Raw genomic sequence first — 26,286 nt, 5'->3', positions numbered from 1 at the left:
CTGACCTTAGCCAAAAAGCAGACACGCTTCTGTATGTATAAATGTTTATTGTGAAATGTATCTGGAAAAAATAAGCACCAACAAATGCTGTCTGAAACACTACCATGCAAAAACATTCATATTTTGACAAACCCTGCTGTGCATTTTGTCAAAGTCAAAAGACATCCCAAAAGTGCAATTAGTTTTGCTGGAACCTACCTATCTAACCTGACCCTGACCTTAATTGTATCAAGTCAGTCACCAAATACAAACCACAATAAAGTTACTCAGAGGGTACAATGAATGTACTATAATTAAAAATTATGAATGACAGTGGTGGACCATCGGGGCCTGCAAGGCCTTCTCTGCTGGCCTAAAAAATATCTGAATCACAGACTGATGTTAATTATATTTTGTCCATGAATACTTAATTCCAAATTGTCTGTCAGCTTCCTTTCATTGCTTTTCACCTGGTTGCGCTGCTTCCAGATGTGTGTTTTCATATTTAAGCATCTAACCAATCACATTCCAGCCATTATTTGTTGCCAGGATCAGAAATCTGCCTAGAGGCCTTCACAATCAGTTCGGCAGGCTCTGCTGCATAAAACAAGCGTCGATAAAACTGTTGCTTTAACCTATCAGATTTCGAGTTGGCGGCACCAAGGCCTTCTCAAAGGCGTAGGGATACGTCATCGCTTTCACTATCTATGATTGTCTAGCGATAAAGTGGACTAGCTAGAGCTACCAAACTGTACATGGAGCGAGCTGCACAAGCAAATATATAGTTGTGTTGATTGGATGAGGTTATTATTGATGCTTTTTTATATGCGTAAAGGTTCTAAAGCCATAAAATAGTTTTTGAGGGTTGGATTGATTCAGACATAGCACTGAAGGTGCCGGTTTGAAATTCACGGCCCGCCACTGATGAATGACCAATGAATTATCATTTTCTCATGTGAACTGAATACTGTAAAGCATAATGTTTGAATTCAAGGGAATAAAAAATATGTTGTCTATGCTACTATGCAATATAAATATAAATCTAATCTAATCAATTTCTGATAAACCCTGTTATATTACGATGGGTACAATAGCTTCCTCGTCATTTGTATTTCTAATAAACTGAAAACAGTGAAGATTCTATGCCCTCAGTTGAGAATTGTAGCGTTTCATCAATTCGCCACTTTTATCAGCATTTACAGGAATTTGCATGAGTATTTCCAAAAACCTGCTAAAACTTATACTAACATCCACGGAAAGCCCCTTTCTGAGTGGCTGTAGTTTTTCTCCTAGCCTCTCTCTGAGGAAAGTTTCTTAGAATGTGACCTCAGTCTTAGTCAGGAGAAAGTGCTTAGTGTGTTAGTTGCAGCTCGCACATTCAGGTGTGTGCTATTATAGTTTCACACACGCAATGCAGCACATGGCCAAGAGTGAAGGGTTGCTCAGAAGAGTGCTTTATTCCTGTGAAGTGTTTTTTCTCTTTGATGAGGGCTGCTTTTTACTGTCAGCTTCAACCGCAACACACACAACTCCACACATGCACCCCTCACCTAACTGTATCATATGACCCATATTCCACGAGTAATCACGCCTCACTTATTTATTTGCTTGTGAGTGATTGCACAAGCTTGCACGAGCACGTGTGGGGAAAAACAATTTTAAATAGCCTCATGTCCACTCTCGTAACGCAAACACCTATATCGTGATTTAAAAGGAAAAAAAATACATATATATATACATACAAAAATAATATGTAGAATAATTTGCACAACTTGGCCACATTAAACAAAAATAAAGCAGATATTGATGACAAAAGTTTGAAGGGAGTGACAAGATTTTTTTTTAAAACGACCATCTCAAGGCCTCACTTTGCCCATGACCCATTTTTGTTACTTATAACATCAGGGAAGCAAAACCGTAAAACAGAACATAACCCAAGCTCTGAAGGGGACCGTCTTCCTTTGTCAATTGCTTTGAGATGGAGAGGCAGAGTAGAGGAATGGAGGTCAGAGGGAGAAAAAAAACTGCAAGTTGAGTCACCACGGTTATGGACGAGAGAACAGAATGACAAAAAGTTGTATGAAAGCAATAATATGCATGTTGACAAACAAAAAAGGGCAAAATGCCTTTTTCTGATTTTGCAGTCAGGAGTCAACAACTCCAGTTGTGCAGAACATTAGAGGGGGGAAAAGCTGATTTGGAATGACTTGCAACTTTTTGACTCTGATAGATGTCAAGTCAGCATTAAAGATTTGCTGGTTGAAAAGCACATGTCACAAAAACAGGACTTATTGGAACTCTCATGATTCATCACGTTGATACAGTGCCATTTTTTCTTTTTTAGAGGGGAAACAGAGAAATAATGACATGATGCTAACTTCCTGATTTTTTTTTCACCTCAATCAACCTCTCTTCTACAACTGTTCCCTGACAAGTGAAAAGGAAATATCAAGCATAGCCAAAAGTGAGAGCCCCTCTGTGTTGGGAAAAAGCACCGTTTTATACTTGTATCATACATTTTTTTGTAAGACTAGTAATTACCAGCTACCATACAAGTGAAACTACAGGAAAGGCATACAAATCCCAGCAGCCAAACCAGAAAGTAAATTAAGTAGCGGAATGAACCCTTGCAGCAGTTCATATTACATAATTAATAACACGTTTGACAAACAATGTGGCAACATCACCAACAAACATTTCCCCATTAGCACCATTCCGATAGTATGTTTTAACCATATAACTTTTGTCCATATTGCCTGAATGCTACTTCAAGAAACATTTCGACTGGTGGTTCTGAAGGCATCTAACGAGTAAAGTAAAAAAGAAAGTAGCACAAACCTTTCTATGCAATATTTAGAAGAATGATTCCCTACAATGTCTTGCATTTCCTCTGTTTTTGGTCTCTGCTATAACGCATCAAGTATTATTTCTGAAATACATAAATACTGTGATGCCGTTTCCTATTGTGAAAACCTTGTACCACCTTTGACCACAAACTAATTTTGCAAAACTACCATTCATGGCATTGATTTCTTGTAAACTTTCGATAACTTCTGCTTCTTCAAATAATACTACCTTCCATAAATGCTTTGCTACAATTTGTCATTTCACACGACAAATACTAATGTTATTACCAGCATGATGTTTTTGCTACCTGTAAGATTTTGCATACTGTCTGTACTACTCTCCTAGAATACACTTTGGTGTATATTACACCTCCTTTGCCCTAAGACACCTTTCCTCAAATATTCCTTTCATGTGACAAGTGATGGCCAACCTGGTGTCATTCCCTGCAGAGTTTGGCATACCGTCTGAATTAATCTCTCTGGAATACACTTTGATATTTTGAAGTGAAGTCTCCCAATGGGTTGCCTCCGCCGTAATAAATGCCACACTTAATTTCTGTTTGTCATTTTAAAATACCCTTGATCATACCTGAATGTGAAAAGCATGCTTAGCATGTAAAGAAACTAGAAGTGCCACCTTTCTTAACCCTTTAGCATGACAATAATTAAATAGGTGTTTCGACGCAGCTCATTCTGCTTGTATCCATTTAATCTCCTATGACCTGGCGTTCACATGTGTGGACATCACATTTTTGGTTGTCAAAGACTACAATGTTAAATTTTGGACTACAAGGGCCTGGCTTCCACTTATAATGTGGACATTATTTTTCTCAGAAACTACATTATATAAAAAGATCATCCTTTGTTTTTACATTCATCAGGTCCCAATTAGCCTAAATATCAAAGAGAAAATAAAAATGCATCCCTTGCAAGAGTCTGGGTCTTGGGAGGTCAAATACACTTGAGTGTGATTTGCAGTCTTTACCATACAAAAGGACATCACACCTTAATCAGTCAGTTGTTAAAAACTAACAACTGAAGTTGTTTGGTGGTGCACTTTTGCATATTGTCTATTGAATACGTATGTAAGAAGCGGGTAAGGCAAATCGCGAAAGAACACTTCTGAATCAATAAGTCATTTGATTTCAAATATTTATTCACAGAATGTGTGCAAATGTCAAAATAAATGTCACATTGCTTTGCTTGTACTGTTCACAAAAGATCAAAGTTCATAAAATGCCATAAGTGCAGCTCAAATCAACATTTAGTCTCTCAATACTGATGTCAGCACAGTCCAGTCTTTTAGTCTTTTTAGCCATTCTCCTTCTGGAACAGCATCATTCCCATCTGATGAGCTCCAGTCCAGCCTCCGCACTCTCACGTCCACCTCTTCACAGTCTGATGCAGACCTGCCCACGCAACTCCAACGTCTTCTCACTAATCATCGAGTGGGCGGTTACCACACTCACGACGCCTCTAAGAGTGCTATCACGCCACACCGCGGAGGCATCCCCCCCCTTTTTACTGGCTTCTGAGTTTTTCTTCCCCAGGGTATATCCGCAACATCCAGACCCAGAACGCGCTGGCTGGTGGGCTGTTTACCCCCTACACGTGGAAGCGGGATTGGTCAGGGAGTAGGGAATGACATGGTCAGCTTCCGTTCCAACCACGCAGCCTTTCAATCCTGGCGAACAGAAGGCGGAGAGGCCCGTGACACCCCGAGTGAAGCCTTGACTTTCTTTCTCATCATCGTTGTCGATGCATCTTCAAGTGGTTGGGGAAGAATGAGCGACTCAGCGTTCGGGGAATGTGATGGTGGGAACCCAGTCGCACATGCTGCGGCTCTGCTCGCAAAATAGACTCAGTTTGTCCAGAGCTGGGTCCTTCCAAGGATTGGCACTGGGGGACTGCATTGGGAAAAAAAGATAAGGAAAAACATTTTTAAAACGCAATATTTATCAACGTATTGACCGTGTTCGACATCAAATCAATTTAAACTCGGATGTTTTAGAGCCATTGACTGTGTTAGATGTCCAATCCATTTGCAATAGTAGTGGTCATTGGATTGAATGTCTATTGCAGTCAATGGCAGCCAATAAATTTATTCATGAAACGCCATGAAAGCTGATAGAAGGTTGATGATGTGATTTCTTTGTGCAAAGATTCAAAGTGCTAATATGTCCTACTTTGTTGCAATGAAAAAACTACATTTTCAAAGCAAGCCTGGTGGCAGCCAAAGAGTTAATAGGCTGTAAATTCAACCACCTGCTGCATTTTATAAGAGTAAAAAGCACATGTCGCCACTATAGCATAACAGAAACATGTGTCCAGCTCTTATAAATAGAGCACATCTTTTAAAAAAGGGTAATTATTTATAGTAAATGTGCGTTGGACGTGTGCCCAGTGAGTGACGTCAGGAGCCGTAATCTTTGCGTCACGGCAGCTCCTTGTCATTGACCATATAAGGCGCAGAAAGAAATAAAACAGCTCGTATCTAAAAAAAAACTGGCTGATCTAAGAACGAGATTGGATGACTGTCTCTTACCGTGACGAGGATGCAGTGGGCGTCCTTGGGTTCGTCGCCCTCATCGGCGCCCACCAGATCGGCGAGGCGCTCGATGTCGGTGACGCGCACCACGTTGATGTCGTTATCGAAGCAAAAAGCCTGAATGAGCGTAAAATGAATCTGCAAGGCGATGTCGCAGGCGTGTTCCTGCTCGGTTGCCAGCACGCAGAAAGCCACGCTGTCAGGATCGCTGTTGGAGGAACAAGAGGACGGGACGGTAAGACATCAATCGTGCGGAAACCGCAAACGCAGCCCGCACGAAAACGCTCTAATGCGTAAAAAATACTCACACATTCATAACTTTGGCCGACTCGTACACGCCGACTGTCAAGTAGTCTTGCTTCTTAGCGGCGATCAGCAACTCCTCCAGTGCTGTGCCTGCACTTTGCACCCTTTTTCCCCACAAAAACATCAATTTATTAGTCGACTGCAGCGTTTCCACCAAACGCCGATTCACACTGGGTCCAAAAACTCACCTCTCGTTGTGTTCCATCGTGCTTTCCTGTCCTCGGATCTCCTCAAGAGTCATAGTTATAATCCACGCGTAATCAGTGATGCGAGGAGCCACGGGATGAGGGTCAGAAGACAAAAAAGGCAAGTGGAGCTCGTGTATTCCAGTGCAGTAAAAGGGTTTCTCCTCTCTGATGATATTCTAAGATCGGAGTGAGCTGTTGGAGGTTTTATAGCCAGTCGGGCTCGGTTTCTCGGCAAGGGATGGGCTTTTCCGCTCACGCTTCTCCCTGATTGGTGCAACGAAAGCCGACAGGAGGAAAGCACCCCCCATCCTCCACCCTCCACCCGCATTTACAGCTCAAGGTTTGTTGACAGGCCCACGCGGGGAAGGATTACGAACTTTCAAGAAATCCCCCCCACCTCCTTTTTGCCTTTGTCAACATAACCGCAAGTAGAAAAAAACACGTTGAAAAGGGACAGTGAGATATGAACTCCAAGCGGTGTGATTGCGCAGTAAAATCGATCAAGAGTGTCGTGTTGTCACTTTATGGATGATTCGAAAGTCAAAATCGGTGCAGTGCAAAACATGTTTACACCTTGTTTGCTTCTTATCGTGTTTTCGAGCATTCCAGGGAAAGGTTTTTTTAAATGACCCCTCCATTTGTTGTTTAGCCTCCACATTACCACGTTGAAGTGCTTGAATAACAAACGCTGTTTTGTTCATATTTTTAACAAAGACATATTATGAAATGTTCTCATTTCAGCATGTGAATATGATTATGGTGATATCTCCCAAAAGTTGTTGTGGAGATTTAGAACGCATGAGAACGGTTCATGCAACCTTTTGTAAAGTGCAGGACTTTCCCAGCTCGGGGAATTAAGTGGCTATAAATAGTTCATTTTATAACAAACTTATTAGAAGCCAACAAACGTCTCCTTGGCTCCAATAAACAAGCTAACTTGCATGGTAGTGTATTCGAAAAATCATGCTACCCCGCTGTTTGTTGCATAATTCACACTCTTCTGTGCGTGCATATTTCACACTCTTCTGTGCTAGGAATGCCTGCGCACCATCAACATCATATAAAAAACAGCTAAATGCGGAATTCGCGCAATTAGTTAACGTCATGGTTGTTATCAGTTGTCGGCCATCTTGTGTCAGTGCCTTTCGATAACTAACATACTTGATAGAGGGTGTACTTTGACATTCCTATAAATTGGTCAATTTTACATTGATTTTCAAACAACGGGGTCAACGATTTCAAACTTTAGTTATCTAACTAACTACTTAGCAATAATTATACATTTTGTCAAACACTTAGCCTTAATCATAGGCACGTTAATACGGTGTGTTATAAACCACAGTTTGTGAAATCCTTAAAGATCTCCCTGAAAATATTTTAGTAGGGAAAATAGCTCACATTAGATGGAATTCAAAAGAAGCCAGCAGGAAAAATGCACTGCTTTAAGATGGCCGAGGGTTACTAATGCCACCAAATCTTACATTTCCCAATCAGCACTCTGTGATAACAATACACGACTCCCTTTAATTAGATATATTAGCTTAATTGCCAGTCTGTCGCCACGCGTGTCTTTTATCTGCAGGGGCTTTTCCTGTAAATGCAAAGAGCCCCCCACCCAGCCCTGTAGACTTATTTTAATCCCCAATTGAGTCAATTCTAATAAAATGAGTTACATATTAAATGCATGAACTCGCATAAAAACTTGATCTTTTTTCAGCTTTTTAAAAAATCAAAAGTCTTAAAACAATTAAAAAAACATCCCTTAAACATTGCAGCAGGTTGCATCAAATATGATAGATAACAATTTGTTTATTTATTTATTGCCTCGTGTATTTTCCTCTTTAACGCCCCACTCATTGAAAAACAAACAAGCCAAAAAAAACTATCGGGGCTTTAAACTAAACTATGTAGTATATATATATATATGTATACTATATGTTATTCCTTTTTTTTGATCGATAGACTTACAGCGCCACCTTCAGGGCATTCAAATCGTGACCTTTCCTCTACAGACTAGCCCGGGCTTGTTGCTTTGTAATCATGAGTCATATGATGGCGCTGAGTCACCTGCCTCCACTTCCCCCTTAAAAAAGGCGCTGATGTCATGTCTAATGCAGTACAAATGTTTGCCAGGCACGGGGGTTAGCTGCAGCGTTGATGTGACAAACCAGACTTAGATGACATCTTATTCGTAAGCAATTCAACGTGTGCCCCTTTGAACAAAGTATTTCTGATCCAAAATTCGAATCAGCTTTTGGATAGAGATATCGTATGTGTATGCAGTATATTTCTTTCCTTGTCATGTGTGATCTATTACATTATATTATGTTGTTTGTTTTTTTAAATTAAAAATAGTGCCTGTGTAGAAAGCTTGTGAGCATCTATAGAGGCATAAAGGACTGTAGGTAGATAAAAACTTTATTAACATAACATAAAAGACCCAATGTACAGAACAATTATAATCTTTTTCATATTAATTACATTCCTTTTTTTTCTTAAATCAGTGCCTTTCCTCTACTCACAATTAAAATCTCATCAGATCATAATACAGAGCTTACATGCCATTACTATTTATAGTCACAGGAATCCACTGAAAATGCTTGACTAGCAGAACAGGTCATTGCAATTTGGGTGTGGTTAGATAACTGCAAAACCTTTTTTGGCAACATTTTTCTCATCACGGAATTAAGAATGCAATATGGACGGGTATATAAAAAAAAGATGGCTCCACATCTTAACTGGGTATCATATGCAATCACATGACTGTTCACACAAAAGAACAGAAACCCTTGCTACAAGGGAAACGCTTAACAAGTCATCTACTGTACATGGCCAAATGCCCCGCAATGGCTTCGTCGTGCAAACGAGACAATTCACTTTAAATAAGCAGCCTATTCTTCTATAAAGCAATGAATGGTGGAAGGCAATTTCATCCTTTCATGTTTGGGTGCATTATTTACCGACATATTATTATTGATTTACTTTGTTGGGAGATCTGAGCCTTTTCAAATAAATGTGTATAAATACTTACAAGACTGAGAAAGTCTATTTTGATTTTCATAACATGACTGGATAAGTGCAAATAAAGTAACAGTAGTTCCCAAAAACCAATTACAGATTGACAGGAATTCCCCTTAATATATACAGTAGCACCCTTAAAATTGTATTATGACCACTTTCATCACATTAGTTGACTTAGAAGTGCCTAATTATTTCAGTTTAATTTTTTTTTAGTAAAACTACCATAAATTTGGTGTTGCTGGGCTTGTTCCTCTCTATTTAAATGCACCTGTCCCAATGTTGTTTGTCTCGAATAGAAACAATAGTATTATATATTATGGCTCCATCTAGTGCTGGTCATGTACGCAACCACGCTTACATCTCGTCTGAGCGGTGCTGCTGTAATATGACAGACGGAGGATTCCGGTCTATCCACTTTGCCTTGGACCCCGCGACCTCATACGACACAGTGCCAGCCACTACAGAATCTTGCAAGTCTTCTTGTAAGCCACTCGGCGTCACCTCTCCTGTCTGCGGTGCAGCAGGGAAATCGGTCGAAGAGTTGCCGTTGATAGCCGTCTCGGAGTCGGACTGATCCACTCGCTGGTAGTCAGGGGTGTGATTCTTCTTGCTGTCTGCAAAAATTGTGTCCATGTTCTCCAGTTCGGCTTGAGGCAGCAGATTAAGATCTGGCTCATTGTCTTCGGGTTCCAAGTATGCGATTGCGTCGGTGCTCTCTGACGGCAGCGAACGCAAAGTTCGGGAAATGACTGTCATTGTGAGGTAAAAAAATAAATAAACAGGAGGATGGTTAGTAGAAAATTAAGGAATAACAAGCATCCTGATGGCAGATTTAAAAAAATTATGCAACCAAGTGTTTTCTTTTTCTTTGTGGTGATAACATTGTGTCTCTTTTTATGTGAGGCGGTCGTAATAGTTTTTCCTCTAGAGTGTTTCAAAGGAACACAACAGTGTTTCGTTTGCGTTTAAATGACATCTGAAAAACTGGGGCCAATCACAACAGGGAACCCACTAGAAAATGTACGTATGTTTGTCACAATGGTCAGCTTTGATCGCGAGCAGATGGAATGCATGAAAATCCTCATGCTAAAAGTGGCTAGGTTATTTATCAGATTTAGGTGTGTACAATTAGTCATTGAAATTTGACCAATTAATAAATAGGTAGATTATTTATAACAAAATATCTATGTAGTGGTTTGGTAAAATGTCCTTGTTTTTTTATGTTAAAACGGTCATATTTGATGCATAGTCATCCCAAAACATAAAAATGGAATTTGAACCTATTAAGTTAACAAATAATAATATTTATGAATCTGTTTTTATCTTTCTGCAATCAATGTTCATTTCATGACTCTCATAATGACATAATTCGAGTTTCGTTGGAGAGCACCTACCTGAAGAGGGAACGTAGAGCTCCTTTTTGTCCGCTTTGCTTCCAAACGGATTAACAGACGGGAAGATGATGAGACAAAAAGAGAGCAGAAACACCTGGAGGATGGAAATCATACGGTGATGAAGAAAAAGGAAAGTAAAAGTTAGAAATGATGACAGACTTTCTCTCACCATGACACATGTGCTTGTCGTGCTGGCCTTCAAGGTGGACATCTTCACGACAGCCTGCAGTTTTCTTAACTGCTCAATTAAAGAGCTGTCAGGGGGAAAAAAATGAAGTGAATACGTGCTACTTTGGAAAAATGTGAGATAAGGCTTCTTCAAGTGTTCTTACATGTTCTGTTTCTGCAGCATTTGGACTTTCTTATGCAACTCCGCATTGTGTGCGGTGCAGACTGCGACCCTGAGAAACAGAGGTTTCACTCATTTTATCATAATCAAGTGAACAATCAGTAAAAAACAGCCCTTTTTCAAAGATCATAGCAATGATTTTATTTGAAAATTAATGACATTAACACCCCAGTGAGTGATTATTGTTAAAAGGTAGCAAAGCTTTAAGGCTAATCACTTGTCACCGGCTCACTCATGTACAAACAGGACAACAACAAAAGTTCTCCTCACCTGTTCTCCAAGCCATCCACGTAAACCTTCTTCTTTTTGCGACTGTCCTGTGCAGATTTTTTGTTACGAATCTTCCTCCTAATTCGCTTCAGGGTCCGCTCCTCTGCCTATGTACATAGGCGGCTTTAGATTCACAATCATTCAAGCTATCATACAGTATTTATTCAGCGTGGTTACCTTTGTAAGAGGCATGTTTGTGGGAATAGATGCTCCCTCTTTCGCTAAAAGCCGCTTTTCCTCCTCAGAGAGCACAATCTCCTTAAAATCAAACTGCAAAATAGTCACAAAAATAGTTTGTGCAAATTGTCATGCATTTGCAAACATGGTATGAATCTTTTTTTTTTCTTCTTTTTAATGGACCCACTTCTTCTGTGTTGTCGGGCTGCAGGACGTCCAGCATTGAGTCCTCGATGGCCAATGTACAAGGTAGCTCGGTGGCATAATCGCTGCCAAAGTCATTCGCCATTTCCTCGGTAACCAGATTATCTGTGGTGGTTATTAAAATATATATATAATAAAATTCAAATCTGGAAAAGGAACTACCAGGTCTTCCCACAAAGAAAGCTCACTAATGCCTTCCACGATGAGTTGCAAAATGTTTTTTAGCAGAATAAAGAAAACTAGTGCAGGGCCTACACTTTAAGAGGATTGACTAAAATGAAAGTTTAATGCCTGCATGATTTGATGATAAAAAGTAAATAATGGATATTGCCACATACCTAGATCAATGAAGATATCAGTGTCAGGCTTCTCTGCCCAAACACTCTGCAGAAGATCCATGTCCTCACTTTTGCCCCTGATCAAAGAGTAGCTGTGATCTGCTTGTACTCTCAAAGCCTCAGGGCTCTCTGCAACCAAGTCCGGCTCAGAGCACACCGGGCTCGGATTGGAGTAGTTGGGACTGTGCGAGAAATTGATGTCGCTGCCCTCGGGGCACAAAGGGTTGACATTTCTCACGTTGCCAGCGTTGCTGCTCGTGTCGGAGATGCCGCTGTCACTGCCCAATGGGGACTGTGAAGGACTAATGGTCTCCATGTTGTTCCCTTCTTGCAACAAGTTGAGCACCTGAGGCCAAGGAAGCAATGATCAAAAATGTAATATTTGAAACATAATTGAGACATTTTTCATTAATCACGCACTTCTTAAAACTGCCCTCGATATCGTCATGCATAAGCCAAACAAGCAAGAAAAGCTGATAGTAGTGTTTTAAAAACAATCAAAATTCTGAACTGTTGCTCAATTGTAAAATAAATAAAGCAACAATGAAATTATACCCCCATTTTTTTAGGTGCGCACCCATTTCCAGCGACTCACCTGTCTTGCAAGCTCGAAACGTTATAATTACTTTAGAAAATAAAAACATATGAGATGCCCAAAAAATCTTTTATCATAATTAAAAACCTCCCTCAGCATAGTTATCTAACTGGCTGGTCATGCATTAGCACTGTGCTGATGCCTTACAAGATTTCAAGATATGGAGAGTGCTGACACAAGCAAAAACATTTTTTACAACTTCCCATCTCGTTTCATGTATTAAAAACAACGATTCCAAACTCCTTACATCACGGTCGGATGACCAGGAGTCAATGAGGCTACTGACGTAGGCAAAGAGTGGGTCTTCAGAAGACCCATTCTGGCCGTCATCAAACTGCAACCGAAGCAACTCTGCTCCATCCATGTCGACCTGGTCCAGGAGCTCAGTGATTGACATCTATGATTGATATTTCAATGAAAACAAAGCATTAAACAAAAGGCCATGTTATAACAAACATAAACTGCATTACTTTCAGCATCCATTGGGAGGATTTGTTATGTTGTCAATAGGAAGTGGCAGGAATCTAACAGTATGCTATGAAAGTAGTAATACCAACGTTTACAAGTGTGGAACTAAATATTGCATCACTCTCAACATGAGCTCATCCTTGATCAGGACACGCCCCCTCAGAGCTTGATCACATGTGCATGCAATATCAACAAAAAAGCCGATTGAAAATTTTGAGTAAATACTACTAATTTATAGCGTGCTTTTAATTGCGTCATATTGATTGTGGCTAAATGGCATGTGTCATGCAAAATATATATACAGCACTTTAGCATTAAGCATTAGCGTTTCTACACCCGACCCAAAGACGAAACAAATAGGAAGAAATATCGAAGAGACACGCATTTTCCCCTCTTAAAAACATATAGATAACAATAACCGTCATCTTATAGAAATAGATGATAAGCCTTTATCTTCAAGGTGGGGGCGTAAATTAGCATTAGCTTGACTAACACGGTGGCGTTCTGGTTTTACGCGGATATTAAATTTATAAGAACCTTTTATCAACACAAAGGTAGCTGTGGAAATCGAATTTCTTACCACTGAAGGTAAAATGCGACCAGATTGGGAGTGTTTAGATTTCGTCGCTTTGTGTTCGTTGTTTTCGCTGTGCTTTTTCCTGTCAATCTGCGTTTCTAGTTCCGGTTTGCAAGCGGCTTCCAACGAGGCAAAAAGTGCGTCATCGTGTAAAAATCTGATACGTCGTTAGTACATTTACCAGTGCATCATGGGAAATGTAGTCTTGTGCGTTTCCGTTTTCAAATTTAATTCGTTTTCAATTCTCAAACTGTCAAAACCTACTACGCAAAATAAAGGTTTTTTTTTGAGCAGATGAACTTTCCAGAGACGTCTGTGGCATTCTGCTTTGTTATTCAACTTTTGTTATTTCTTTTTCCTTATATTCTGTCACTTATCTTTATGTGAAATAAATAAAAAACATCAGTCTTAGAGTTAATCTTATTAAAAAATGGGAGCAAGAATCAAGTATTGCATTTTTTTCAGGAAGCAATATCGTTGTTCTTTTCTTTGTTTCACCGCAAGTTACTGCATTATGCTTTTCTAAATATTTCATTTTTTTTAATATACATTTGTAAGATTAAAAAAATGTTGGGACAAGTAGATGCCATTCACATTTAAAATGGATTCTTTTTTTAGTCAGGATATGAGCAAGGGTATGGCTTGTAAAACTAATTCCAAGTCATTTATTGGGTTTTCCTGATAGGCTAAGAACAGGGGTCTCAAACTTGCGGCCCGCGGGCCAACTGCGGCCCGCGGGACGATAATTTGCGGCCCCCGTCTTAATATGAAATATCGATTTTTTTTTTTTTTTTTTTTTTTTTTTTTTTTTTTTTTTTTTTTTTTTTACCCCTTTCCCCATGATGGCGCCGTTTAAGTGGCAGCCAGTGGCAGTAGCTCTGTCCACTCATGTTTTTCTTGTTTTACAGCATGTTTTACATGAAAAATTAGAGGGAACATTGACATGCACCTGCTTGTGGCAGGTGTGATACTGGTGTGCCGATAGCTAGCAATGATGATGTCGTGACCGGATGATTCGCCTAAAGACGTTTCGCCGACGGACGTTTGACAGACGGACAGGTCGTACTAGTATTTGTTAGTTTAATGATTAAATACAAATACTAGTATTTGTATTTAATCATTAAACGCTGTTTTCAGCTGGATTTGACCGAATTTGAGAGCATTTTGAGCCGTTTGGCGAATGGACGTCTATAGACGTTTTTTTGCCTCCATCGCGATATCATCCAGTATTTGTATTTAATCATTAAATGCTGTTTTAGGATGGATTTGACCCGATTGCTGTCATTTTACGGCTCGGTTCTGCTACATCTGCCTGCCCAAGAGTGCTTATTCCCGGACTGCCATTGATGGTAGACGAACATTGATTTTTACTATAATTTGGAAAACACCGGCGGCGGGCCGGATTAAAAATCCTAACGGGCCGTATATGGCCCGCGGGCCGAGGTTGAAAAACTTGTACACACACGATCCGGCGGGGCGAGCGTTCGAATCCCGTTTCGGCGAAACCTCCGTTCGGCCGAATGAACGTTCGGTGGAACGTCCATTCGGCGACCTGCCCGTCTGTCAAACGTCCGTCGGCGAAACGTCTTTAAGCGAATCATCCGAGTACCGATGATGTCGCTCACACTGGTACTCAGTGCGCTCAGGGAGGTTGTCTTTCTGCTCAGACCAACAAAAAATTAGAGGGAACTTTGGTTCGGAGCTGAATGAACCAATCACGGTGAGGTATACGGCTCTGGAGGGCGGGACATCGGCCGGGCTGTCCAGTGCCTCGCTCACTCACTCATTCATTCCTCCAATCAGCTGGGCGGAGGAGAAGCCGTGAGGCCGATCACTCCGCTCGGCGCGCACACTCCTCCGCTGCTCTCAGCATAGAACTGAATGAGGCGCTATGATCCGTGATCCAGCCTGTGTCAGTGTCTGTAGCCATCTCCGCGATTGAAACGGAGAGCGAAAGTGCACATGCGCCACAAACCCGCGCGACTGAATGTGAAAGATCAACCCGAGACTCATTCCAAGTGGAAAAACATATTACAGAGCCCCAGAGATGTCTCTTTCAAAGCCTGCCGTGAAGAGAAAGGTCGGTGATGAGCACAGACAGTTTCAAGAAAAGTGGGGAGTGCAATATTTCTTTGTTGAACACAGGGGCACCCCGACGTGTCTCATTTACACTGAAAAAGTTGCGGTGCACAAGGAATACAATTTGAAACGTAATTGTACTATGAGACATGCTGAGGAGTACGAAAAATACCAGGGAGATGAGAGAGCCAACCAGGTTGCCAGTCTTAAAACACGTCTTCTGAGGCAACAGGATCTCTTCAAGAAGGCTACCAAAGACAGTAATGCAGCAGTCAAAGCTAGCTACGCCGTTTGTGAGTTGATTGATCCTGTGCTAAGTGATCCCAAATGGCTCATGGACTTGGCTTTTCTTGTTGATATCACACATGAGCTTAATGTACTGAACAAGAAGCTACAAGGCCAGGGGCAACTTGTCAGTGCTGCCTATGACAACGTGAGAGCATTCTGCACTAAACTTGTGTTATGGAAAGCCCAGCTCTCTCAGACAAACCTTTGCCATTTCCCAGCATGCAAGGCTCTCGTGGATGCAGGCACACCATTCAGTGCTGAGAAGTATGTTGAGGCCATTTCGAAGCTACAGGAGGAATTTGATCACAGATTTGCAGACTTCAAGACACACAAAGCCACATTTCAAATTTTTGCGGACCCCTTCTCCTTTGATGTGCAAGATGCCCCTCCTGAGCTTCAAATGGAGCTCATTGACCTGCAGTGCAACTCTGCACTCAAAGCCAAGTTCAGGGAGGTGAGTGGAGAAGCAGACAAGCTTGGGCAATTTTTGAGAGAGTTGACCCCCAGCTTCCCTGAACTTTCCCGAAGGTTCAAGCGGACCATGTGCCTTTTTGGGTGCACATACTTGTGTGAGAAGCTCTTCTCCACCTTGAACTTCAATAAGTCCAAGTACAGGTCCAGACTTACTGATGAGCATCTTCAAGCTCTACTGAGGGTCTCCACTGCTTCCTCCCTCAAGCCAAATGTGACTATGTGAGAAGAAGCGCTGCCAGGTCTCTAGCAGCAAGGAGTAGGCAAAAGAAGCCGTGTTCAGAATATTTCATGTTCAATGTTCCATTCAAGTTTAGAAAGTTAAAGGTTAAAGAGCTGTTAATACAGACATTTGAAACGGAATAAAAATAATTCATTTTCTCTACTTAGCCAGCCAGTGTATATCTACTGTATGCTCATTAGTATTATTTGGTTTTATATTACTGATTGATTTATTTTTTATTCATCTTTAAGTTAATTTATTTAATTCATTATTTTTTGTTAAAAAATAAAGATATTTGATAACGTTGGAAAGTTTTATCAGTGCTTTTCTTGTGGAAATCCTGATGCGGCCCAGTCTCACCCAGACTCGGCCTCTAGCGGCCCCCAGGTAAATTGAGTTCGAGACCCCTGGCTAAGAACCTGTGAAACATCTCTTAGGGATACATACATCTGGTAAAATGGCTACAAAGCATCCCTAATAGAATTGCAAATTGAAAGTTTACCCAGTGCATACAATCCTTTGCACATTTTAAAGTGATTTGATAATGGGTAGTATTGTTATTTAAAACAAAAGTGACAAATCACAGCAAGGCTAGTATCAGCTTTGTTCATCCATCAAAATGAGACCAAAGTCTAAGAAAAAAACATTCAAAATTCTCCACATCATGCGTAATAGAGGTCTCTGTCAAAAGATGAGACATTTCAATCAGCAACATTCTCACAGAGACTAATTTCATACACTAAATGAATCATTTGAAAATAAGAAATCCCAGATTTCACTTTCCGAATGCGAAAAAAGTAGCGCTACTTAAATGGACATTCACTCACTTTTCAAATCAAAATATTGCCTTAGTGTATAAATAATATCTAGCATCGACCTGAGGATAACGTCACAGAATTGCGCAGAGTTTGGATGTGTGCCGTAAACTACGGTACATTTTAAGACGCTCCTTTTTCATCGCTTTTGGTCCAGGTACGTGCGTAGCCATTGGCATGCTCTCGATGTTCCGCTTCTTGTGTGCGCCATGCAGCAGGATTCTATAAATTCCTGTGATGGAACTCCTGCAGTCCTTTCCCTGATTGTTCAAGATGTGTTCTGAGGTGATGCCAAGTGTCCCCAGTGCCGTTATAACTTGCAGTTCCTCCACCGCCAGCTCAGAGGGATTCTTCTCTGCGAGGTGAGATGGCTCCAGCTCGAAGGGCTCCATGGGTCGAGGAAAGTCAACATGATGCAGCCAGTCACTGCTCATCACCTGTTCTACAGAGCAACGGTCCGTCGGTAATGGCTGGAGGATCGCCCTGATCAGGTTTTGGCATGTGTCCGGAAGCCAGGTGGGCATTGTAAAGGCACCTTCGAGTATACATTTCTTAAGTTTAGCCACAGTATCAGCTCTGAATGGCATGGTGCCCGTCACCATAAAGAATAGCATCACTCCCAGGGCCCAGATGTCCACAAAGACGCCCACGTAGTTTTCATCACGGAAGAGCTCGGGAGCAGCGTAAGGTGGGGAGCCACAGAAAGTGTTGAGCGTTTCTTCACGTCGGCTCAAAGTGCTGAAGCCAAAGTCACCAACCTTAACGCAAGAAATGCTGGTGTAGAAAACGTTTTCCGCCTTCAAATCGCGGTGAATTATGTTGTTTTCATGCTGATGGCAGAAAAAAATACACCAAGTTCATGGAAATGTGAAGAAACGGGGAGGAAATGATTAGACTACAAAGACAAAGTGCCATTCGATTGACGCCCACCCCTCCCAGCCCAAATGGATTGGACTTGTATTGCCGTCAATGGCACTAAAACATCATCATTCAATGGCAGCCATTCAAGTTGTTGATGTGCTTGAGGATTATTATTATTGTATCATCAGCATTGTTTATCCCGATTTTTATTGCGGTTCCTCTCTATGTTCCTTTCCTCCCTGAAGTCGAAGTGAAAATGGCTTTGTAATTGTAATGTCATTGTGCTAATTAAAATACAAACCAATTGAGAGATGCTAACATTAGTAAATTTTACGTTTGGCTGAGGTCATAAGTAAATACTTGTAGTCTGTACTAAATTTTTGTGGACATGATACCAACCATGTGTTTAACAGCAGACAGGATCTGAGCAAAGACAATTTTGCTGTCAGCATCAGAAAGTTTCCCCTCTGTGGTAATTTTGCTGTAGAGTTCACCTCCACCAGCATACTCCAACACAAGGTGTAACCGTGACAATGTCTCCACCACCTTAATAAAAAGGAAAAATGGACAATCGAAGTATTTTGGTGGATTTATTAAATGATTAAATAAATCAAAACATAAAGATGTTTTGTATGAGAAACCTCATAGAGGCGTATGATGTTAGGGTGGTGTAGTTTCTCCATGCTGGAGATTTCTCTGGACAACAAACGCTGGGTCTTTTGATCCAACTTTGTTTTGTCAAGGATCTTGATGGCCACTTTGTCTATTTTTTTTTCAGAGAAAGACGTGCAATAAAAAAATCATGCTATTTATCAAAACCAAGATGTATACCACTAAGCCAAGTAACATTTACCATTGACCAACAAACCATCAGTATGCAAGTCGTGACTTCACAGATTTGTTCTTTTAAGAAAAAAATGTTCATTTACTACTTTACCTTTGGTGAGGGCATGAATTCCCAGCTTTACATGGGAAAAATTTCCACAGCCGAGCTCTCCTCGGATTTTGTAGAAGCTGATTCTTCTGCCCACTGCAAGTTCACGGACCACCCTGTTGTCAAACCACAAAACAATAATAGGAAGAGAACAGCAGTGTAGAGGGAGAGAAAGAGAGAAGAAAACAAATCCTAGCCTCACCTCTCATCCTGGCACATATCCAGGTTGAGTTTCTCCAAAGGGGTAAGGCGGCGGACGCTTGCTCCTTCGTCATCTGTGTTTATGTCTGAGCTGTCCTGGGTGCTGCAGCACGTGTACCGCTGGCTGCGGGCTACGACCGCTGTGCCCCCAAAAGAACCTTCAGCAGAGTCTACATTGGATTCCCTAGTATCAACAGCAGGAATTGAGCTTTTCCCTGTTGCTCCTGCTGCTCCTGCTGCTCCTGCTGCTCCCGCGGCCCCAGCCCCTGCTTCGGCCCCTTCTGGGCTGCTCTCTGATGGACAGACAGCAGTCATCCTGCCAAGAGATGACTAGGCAGCAAGGGGGGGCTTAGTTCATGTCATCTATTGATGGAGAAAAAAATAATATTTTTTAGAGTATAATTCCCAAGATTAAAGTCAATTAAACACACCTATTGAATTTCGAATCTATGAAGTGCAGGACAAAGGCAATTTTAATATATAATATAAATATTACTTGGCAGGAGAGTACATAGTTTGCCAGAGTTAATCAACTAAAGGCGTCATATTGGAATAAATATGATATTCAACATAAAACATTGTTTCCATCTTCACCACCAGACCTCTCAGTTGCTATGGAAAACAATCACTCGCGTGCACAAAGGTTTCCAAATCTTGAGTTTCCAGCAGGGTTTGAGCCTTACTAAAGATCTTTTGGTTTACAGAACCAACAAATGCATGGAAATTAATGTGATGTGACAGTGTGCAGATCGTCAACCAATTGCACGTCACTGTAAGCACACACGGAATTCCCTTCTGAGACACCATCACCACGGGAATCAACCAGTGCTAGTACAGGTGATGCATCTCTCAACCGAGGTCTGTCCGTGTGCTGATTTCTTAAAGAACCAATTGGCTCTGATCAGAGGCGAAGAATTGTACGGTCGTTAAACATGGTTTGAACTGGTCAAGAAATTGCCTAAACATCTGTAAAAGTCTATAATAAAGATAAAAACCTGTACACAATTATTTCCATCACCATCCCATTGATTCAATTAATGGCTTTATATTAAATAACTTATTGAATAAACTACTTTTTACTTACGTAATCGGCCCAGAAATAATCAAAATCACAAAAAATATCATGGGTTGCCAAGGAAAGAAAAAACATAGTAGTAGTAGGACACTAATCTATTAAGTTACAGCATAGATATTGTTCTTTAGATCATGTGTGCACAGGTATACAGTATCCTTTTATAACATTTTGGTAGAAATCAAAATTGTAGTTGTGCCGAAGCGTTTGATTTTGGAAGTTCCAATTTAACATCATACAGATAGCGTCTTTATAGGACATATTATGTGTCGGCAAGTACTGTAATGTTACATATGAAACCACTTACCGGTACATATATGAGCCATTCCCAGCTGAATCATGTCAGTCAGTGTCTTTATCCAAATGTCCAAAAAAAAGTACTCTTCCCAGTATTTGGTGCATGTTGCATCAACAAAATCACTGCAGCTCCAATGGTTCAGCTGAATTTTTCCCATAAAATTTTGAACCATAAATAATCTCGAATCTCAAGATGAGTCCTTGTAAACTGTCGGTTGAAGCCTTTGAATCTTGAGCGAAGAAGCTGGAGACAGGTGAGAGTAAGTGTTATGAAAGTCATCCACAATGGAAGATTTTACTGAAGAGGTCAGTGTGGCTTAAAAAGGCTCATTTGAGTGTCTGAGGTTTAAATAGAACACATTGAAGTGGGGGGTGGGGGTGGGGTGGATGGGTTGGGCGGGCTGGGGATAGAAGAAAGAGGTGGAACAGATGATAGTGTCAGGATTGCCGACATTTAGCATTGCCACAATGATGAATAAATAGATTCAGGCACTAAAAGGATGTTATTTAAATGTCTAATTCAAACATTTAAGGTATTAGTAAACAATCCTTATTGCCTCCTGTGTGAAAGTGTACTTTACATAACAGCGAGCATCCACTGAAGGCGAACGTTGCTATGAGAGCCAGAACAAACAAGACACGCATCCTCATCCCTCTTTTGAACCAGGAAAAAAGACCCAACTGGTGTCATGTTCAACACTCTTTTACCAGAAATGTATTATATAATAAAGTCCAATAAAATTCAGAAAATACTGTTGGCAATTTCATCTATCATCTGGGCAATTGTTCATCCAATTGTGGAGCACACGTATTGATTATCAGGGTAAATTTGAAAGTGCACGCAATCTGTTAGAGTGTCCTCCATTTAGGATTTAGGTAAATTAGACCATTGGAGGATGTTAAATTGATGAATGGTTAATCTCCTAGTACTCAGCCAATTTACAGTATTTAGAGTATATCCACATATATCATACAATAAAATTTCTGGAAAAAATAAATGCATCATTTATAATTCTTAACTTCTATTTATGGTTGTGGAAAAAACAAGGTGGAGAGATATCCTCCCATTCATCTCCATTTTAATGAGCCCACGCTACAACTATGCAACTAAATCAAAGGGTCTTTTTTTTAGATGTTCAATCTGTGAGCATTCAGACACGACGAATGAATATATCACCCACCATTGATCTCCAGTACCAATACGGACATGCAAAGAGAATGCCAGCCTTTTATGTGTGTAAAAAGGCCAAACCTACATGAGGTAAAGCATTAGCCCTCAGCACCATTGGGAAGTGAAATGGTCTTGAAAATGACAATATTAGTCTGGTTCCCCCCCCCAAAATTTCAAAAATCACTGCATGCACTCTTTTTCCAAATGGTACATGCAAATGAGCAGTATTCTACAGATTGTCATGTGCCTCATCTCTCCTTCACAACAGGTTGCTTGGCAAGGCTGTTTGTCTTAGTCAGGGTGAGGACCGAGCACCCACCATTAGGTAGTTTGTCAAGAAAGAGAGCACACAGGGTCATGTTTGCCATTATAAAATGCAGCATTTAGCCTGAGAGATTTTATGTTAAATACAGCAGATGGGTGGGTCAGCATCCACAAAGAAAGCATCAAGGTAGATGTTAAAACCCAATTTAAATGAGTGTTCTTGAAGGGTATAAAAAAGCAGCTGTCGACTATTCAACATGAAGTTGTTATGATTCATGCCAAGGTTTTACTTACTAGATGTAAAAAAAAATACACAATCAACTAGAATTACACTAAGTACAGCTCCTAAACCTAAAATAAAATCCTAATTTTGGATCAGCATGAAATCACATTCCTGACTGAGTTAACACAAACGCCTGTACAAGACATTCATCTTCCATATTGCTTATCTTCGTGGAGGACTTGGGGAATCAGGGATGCTGGATCTTTATCTAGCTGACTACGAACAGAAGGCAGGGTACATCCTGATATTGTTGCCAGCCGATCACAAAGCAAATATACTGTATGTAAACTGTGTGCCAATTTAGGGTCTGCACACTCCGAGTCTGCACACAATCATGATGGGTCGGAAGATTTGGGCTTAAATTCGAGGATGCAACGCTAGTACGCTCCGGCAATAGCTGAATTCCAAAATTATTTTTGTGCTGTTGCCACAGCTGGAAAAAAACTACCTTAAATTGTGCCATCTACTGGTGACATGACTAAGTTTCACATGTTTCTACAGTCGACCTTGTACTTATTCAACATCCAATGCGCTTCAGAATTTGTTTTATAAGTTTATAAGATCATATATTAAAATATACATAAGAAAATTCATTTGTTTGTTTGTTGAACACCAAAAGCTAAACCACACCACCCCATAAAGTCACAAATATTATACTCTGGAACACCACAAATACATACAGGGTTATCTACACAGAATGAACAAGTGGTTAGTGTGTTGGCCTCACAGTTCTGAGATTGAGGGTTCAATCCCAGTTTCGGATCTTTCCGGGCTTGCGTAGGTTTTTCCGGGTGCTCCACTTTCCTCCCACATCCCCAAAAAATGCTATGTAGGCTGGTAGAACACTAAATTGCTCCTAGGTATGAGTGTGTGCGTGAATGGTTGTCTAACCCCACCAATTCAGGGAGTTCCCGGCCCAGAGTTGGTTGAGAGAGTCTCCAGCACCCCCCGTAACACTCGTCAGGATAAGTGGTACGGAAAATGAATGAATGAGCAAGAGAAAACGCCTGCTAGGTCACAAGTACTGTACTCCCAATTTTTAGTTCCTGTCTTTAGGACATGGTTATTATACAGGATTCTGGTAAAGGTCTTGCCCTCTAATGAGGACCAACATCTATAATTTGTGATGGTGCACAAATAGTGTGCCCTTCATCAGCCAGAAAGTCAAATATGGGTGCTCTTTACTCACCAGCTGATTTGTCTAAGGATGTAGAAGAGGGGGTTGGAGGTACAGGCAGTTAAACACACTCTTGGCATCAGAAGCCCCTTAACACACTTGAACAATGGAAAGCACTAGAGGCCATCCACCACAGCTGTGGATCAAAAATGAGTCACTGTTTCCATCTAGACACATTGCATTTGAGTTGACTATTTCTGCCTCAACTGAGTCCATTCGTCTTTCCAGTTTCTGCAAGCATACACTGACACTGATTTCACAATTTTCCCACCACAGGCATGCATCTGGATGCAAAGGAAACACACACACACACACACATTCAAATACTGTAAGGAGTGCACTCGAGTAAATATAGACATGCTATTGCAAACATACACACAAGCACTAGGCGCTCTCTACACAAAGCTCCCCTAGTGTTAATTGAGATGCACAGTTGACAAGGATTGAGAGCTCAACGGTGCAAAAAATAAGCCTGAACTGAGGCAGGGGCCCCCGTTGGAATTCATAGTTCATATTTTATATTTGCAAGTGTCTTGTATTTTGTAATATCTTAAGCAAATCTCAGTCGAGGCTTTACAAAGTGACCCTGCCTTTTGTTAGCAACTTTTGCAGAAACATCTAGACATCCATTTGGTGAAGAGAAAGGTCTCTCTCTTGTATATTTTGGGTTTTTTCCCCTAAGAGGCTGCCACCAAACAAGTGTACACATAAACAAAACACTTTTATTTATTTATTTTGGGGGTGGGGGCTCTGCTGCCAATGTCACCACTAGGTTTAATTACTTAAAAGGAGTCTTTCTCCACACGTCTCATTCATACCATTGGATTATTATTGTAATTCAACTGGAGGTTCATTGAATATTCTGATCGACTTTGTTTTGAATGTGCTGACAGACGGTGGTTCATATGGGTTTGAATACACTTGTTTCTACAGCTTTTGGAAAACAGTGCCCTTTTTCCATTGGTGTGGGCCACGTTGGGGTTTTGGCTGTGGCATTTGTAGGCCTCAAGTGTACAGTATGTTTCTTTTGTAAACTAACACAAAGGCTCTTTTTACTCTTGTTTGTAGAACTGATCCCATAGAGCAGGGGTAGGGAACCTATGGCTCGGAGGCCTAATGTGGCTCTTTTGATGGCTGCATATGGCTTTCCCCTAACCTGTGAGGTAAAAAAAAACGCTGGTGACAGAGCAGAGTCCCGAATGCACCAATAGGAGCGTCATGTCGGCACTACATTTACCGCCTTTTTAATCATAATATTTTTTCATTACTCTTCTACATGTATGCTCTCATTGATACTCATTGATGGGTCCCGACCCCTGCCATAGTCTGATTCTATAGAAGAGCATTCAGCTTGCCTTATTATGTTTAAATAAATCTGCTGTCCCGAATGAAAGTGCTACCTATCTTCACCTTTAACTCTCAAGCTATAATTGATGAATTTTTGAAGGGGTCGTGACATTGCTAATACTGTGGGATACATCGAGAGATATAGATGGATATGCATAACAGAAACTACAGGCTGAAACTTGATTGGAAAAAACATCAAGCATAATGCAAGTGTGCAAATTAAATTAATTGACAGTTGGTGATAAATGAATAAAATTGTTTGAACAAAAATCCGAATTCAGTTTAAACTATTTGCAAGTGATACAAGACCATGCTGCCCTTCATCATCCACAGCTAGTGAACGTCAAATTAACTCATTGTTGCCAGTGACGGCACTAGACGTCCAATCCGCTTTAGGTTTTTTTTGCAATCATTCACACATCTGGAGCTTAACCATCCACAGCTAATTCTTCCAATTTTAATAATTTGGACTTCTATTGTTGTCAATTACAAGCAATCATTAAAAAAGTTATTAATGAATTTGATCGTTTCTCATTTTACCCATGACGGGCAAGTGATGAAGGCTAACTTAAAAAAACATTATTAAACTGTTCTTTTACTTGTTGCCTGTGCTTTGTCACAGGCTAGGAAGGAAGCTTTAGAACTGTAAAGCAACAGGTGCCAAAGACCATTTGATCTCAGCCACCGTTTAGCGAGTAAATCACATCACATCGATCCCCAATTAGATTGTGTGCATGTGACAAGTGCGGATGCATACAAGACAAGCCCAGATCTGGATAGCATTAAAACCCCACATACGGATCATCACACGTCTATAGTATTTTAACAATAATTACTGTTTAAAACCTGCAAATTCGCAAACTTAAATCACACCGCTCAAAGTGATGTCCATGCAGTCAACAGCTAGCTCTTATACGAATACATCGTTCCCCGTGAGCCACTTAAATCCTGCTCAAAACACGAACAAGCAGAACATTTCGTGGTGGTTTCACAAACACTGGTTACCTTAACATATTTGTTGGTAAACACCTGTCGAATTAAGATTAATCTTGCCCGGCGGATGATGAGAGTCCGCGGGAGCTGCTACCTGGGTTGATTGTTGTCAAGGGGAATTGTTTTGAGTGGCTGGCCAACGAGCCAATGAGAGCTATGTTCCGAGACAGGGTCACATGGTGTTCAACCAATCAGGGCAAGGGAGTTGGCACTGGGCGGGCAGTCCCAAGATATGCAAAATGACCTTAACTAAAATTATAAAAGGAAAATGAATGCTTTATAAAGGCAAAGTATAAGTATTCTTCCCATTTGATTGTGCCTAATACTAATTTAAGGCACCACTTTGCACTTACCTGGTTACCCAAAGCCGGCAGGAATAAACTTCACTTCCACACCGTTAAAAATTAAAAATATATACGTACACTGTACACAGACATTCCATGCAGATAAATGGAACAGTTCATTAAAAAAAGTAATTTCCAACCACCTATTTTCTGAGACAGATCACCAGTTGTGATCCTCTCATGATTTTTCCTTTCCTAATACAGGA

At 40.7% G+C, this 26,286-nt stretch overlaps 4 protein-coding genes across 6 annotated transcripts in view; 1 reads left to right on the top strand and 3 right to left on the bottom strand.

The window, feature by feature from the left end:
- Positions 1-26,286, top strand: part of LOC144074626 (uncharacterized) — a 282,179-nt gene that overhangs the window by 115,615 nt on the left and 140,278 nt on the right. The gene's annotated exons all lie outside the window — the stretch shown is intronic.
- Positions 3,961-6,053, bottom strand: gadd45ga (growth arrest and DNA-damage-inducible, gamma a). The gene is made up of 4 exons (XM_077601376.1): positions 5,868-6,053; positions 5,682-5,783; positions 5,371-5,581; positions 3,961-4,732 (listed from the first exon to the last, which is right to left on the bottom strand). The coding sequence occupies exons 1-4, from the start codon at positions 5,918-5,920 to the stop codon at positions 4,619-4,621; spliced, it is 480 nt and encodes a 159-aa protein (XP_077457502.1). The 5' UTR covers positions 5,921-6,053; the 3' UTR covers positions 3,961-4,618.
- On the bottom strand, positions 8,268-13,411 carry creb3l3l (cAMP responsive element binding protein 3-like 3 like). Its single transcript, XM_077600809.1, has 10 exons — positions 13,264-13,411; positions 12,463-12,612; positions 11,621-11,966; positions 11,266-11,387; positions 11,079-11,171; positions 10,902-11,008; positions 10,615-10,683; positions 10,452-10,536; positions 10,283-10,376; positions 8,268-9,637 (listed from the first exon to the last, which is right to left on the bottom strand). Exons 2-10 carry the CDS (start codon positions 12,610-12,612, stop codon positions 9,243-9,245), a joined length of 1,461 nt encoding a protein of 486 aa, XP_077456935.1. The 5' UTR covers positions 13,264-13,411; the 3' UTR covers positions 8,268-9,242.
- Positions 16,737-25,862, bottom strand: nim1ka (NIM1 serine/threonine protein kinase a). 3 transcript variants are annotated; one of them, XM_077600807.1, is made up of 8 exons: positions 25,749-25,850; positions 23,409-23,532; positions 20,512-20,745; positions 19,134-19,495; positions 18,935-19,047; positions 18,639-18,760; positions 18,397-18,543; positions 16,737-17,966 (listed from the first exon to the last, which is right to left on the bottom strand). In XM_077600807.1, exons 4-8 carry the CDS (start codon positions 19,445-19,447, stop codon positions 17,211-17,213), a joined length of 1,452 nt encoding a protein of 483 aa, XP_077456933.1. In that variant the 5' UTR covers positions 19,448-19,495; positions 20,512-20,745; positions 23,409-23,532; positions 25,749-25,850; the 3' UTR covers positions 16,737-17,210. The 3 variants fall into 3 exon arrangements, with proteins under 3 accessions (XP_077456933.1, XP_077456932.1, XP_077456934.1); XM_077600806.1 differs by lacking the exon at positions 23,409-23,532 and having other exon boundaries at positions 25,749-25,862; XM_077600808.1 differs by lacking the exon at positions 23,409-23,532 and having other exon boundaries at positions 16,737-17,894; positions 25,749-25,862.

The sequence above is a fragment of the Stigmatopora argus genome, chromosome 5 (genome assembly GCF_051989625.1).
Source record: "Stigmatopora argus isolate UIUO_Sarg chromosome 5, RoL_Sarg_1.0, whole genome shotgun sequence".
Lineage (NCBI taxonomy): Eukaryota > Metazoa > Chordata > Actinopteri > Syngnathiformes > Syngnathidae > Stigmatopora > Stigmatopora argus.
The sequence above is the reverse complement of the archived record's forward strand: the minus strand, read 5'-3'. Positions and strand labels throughout refer to the sequence as shown.

Coding starts and splice junctions, on each gene's coding strand:
- gadd45ga (XM_077601376.1), bottom strand. CDS start 5,920: ATGACTCTTGAGGAGATCCGAGGACAGGAAAGCACGATGGAACACAAC. Junction 5,582..5,681: donor TCGGCCAAAGTTATGAATGT/GTGAGTATTTTT, acceptor TTCCTCCAACAG/CGATCCTGACAGCGTGGCTT. Junction 4,733..5,370: donor CCCACTGCATCCTCGTCACG/GTAAGAGACAGT, acceptor TTCCCAATGCAG/TCCCCCAGTGCCAATCCTTG.
- creb3l3l (XM_077600809.1), bottom strand. CDS start 12,612: ATGTCAATCACTGAGCTCCTGGACCAGGTCGACATGGATGGAGCAGAG. Junction 11,967..12,462: donor CCTGGTCATCCGACCGTGAT/GTAAGGAGTTTG, acceptor CCTTGGCCTCAG/GTGCTCAACTTGTTGCAAGA. Junction 10,377..10,451: donor CGACAAGCACATGTGTCATG/GTGAGAGAAAGT, acceptor TCCATCCTCCAG/GTGTTTCTGCTCTCTTTTTG.
- nim1ka (XM_077600806.1), bottom strand. CDS start 19,447: ATGACTGCTGTCTGTCCATCAGAGAGCAGCCCAGAAGGGGCCGAAGCA. Junction 18,761..18,934: donor AATTCATGCCCTCACCAAAG/GTAAAGTAGTAA, acceptor AAAAAAAAATAG/ACAAAGTGGCCATCAAGATC. Junction 18,544..18,638: donor ACATCATACGCCTCTATGAG/GTTTCTCATACA, acceptor CTTTTTATTAAG/GTGGTGGAGACATTGTCACG.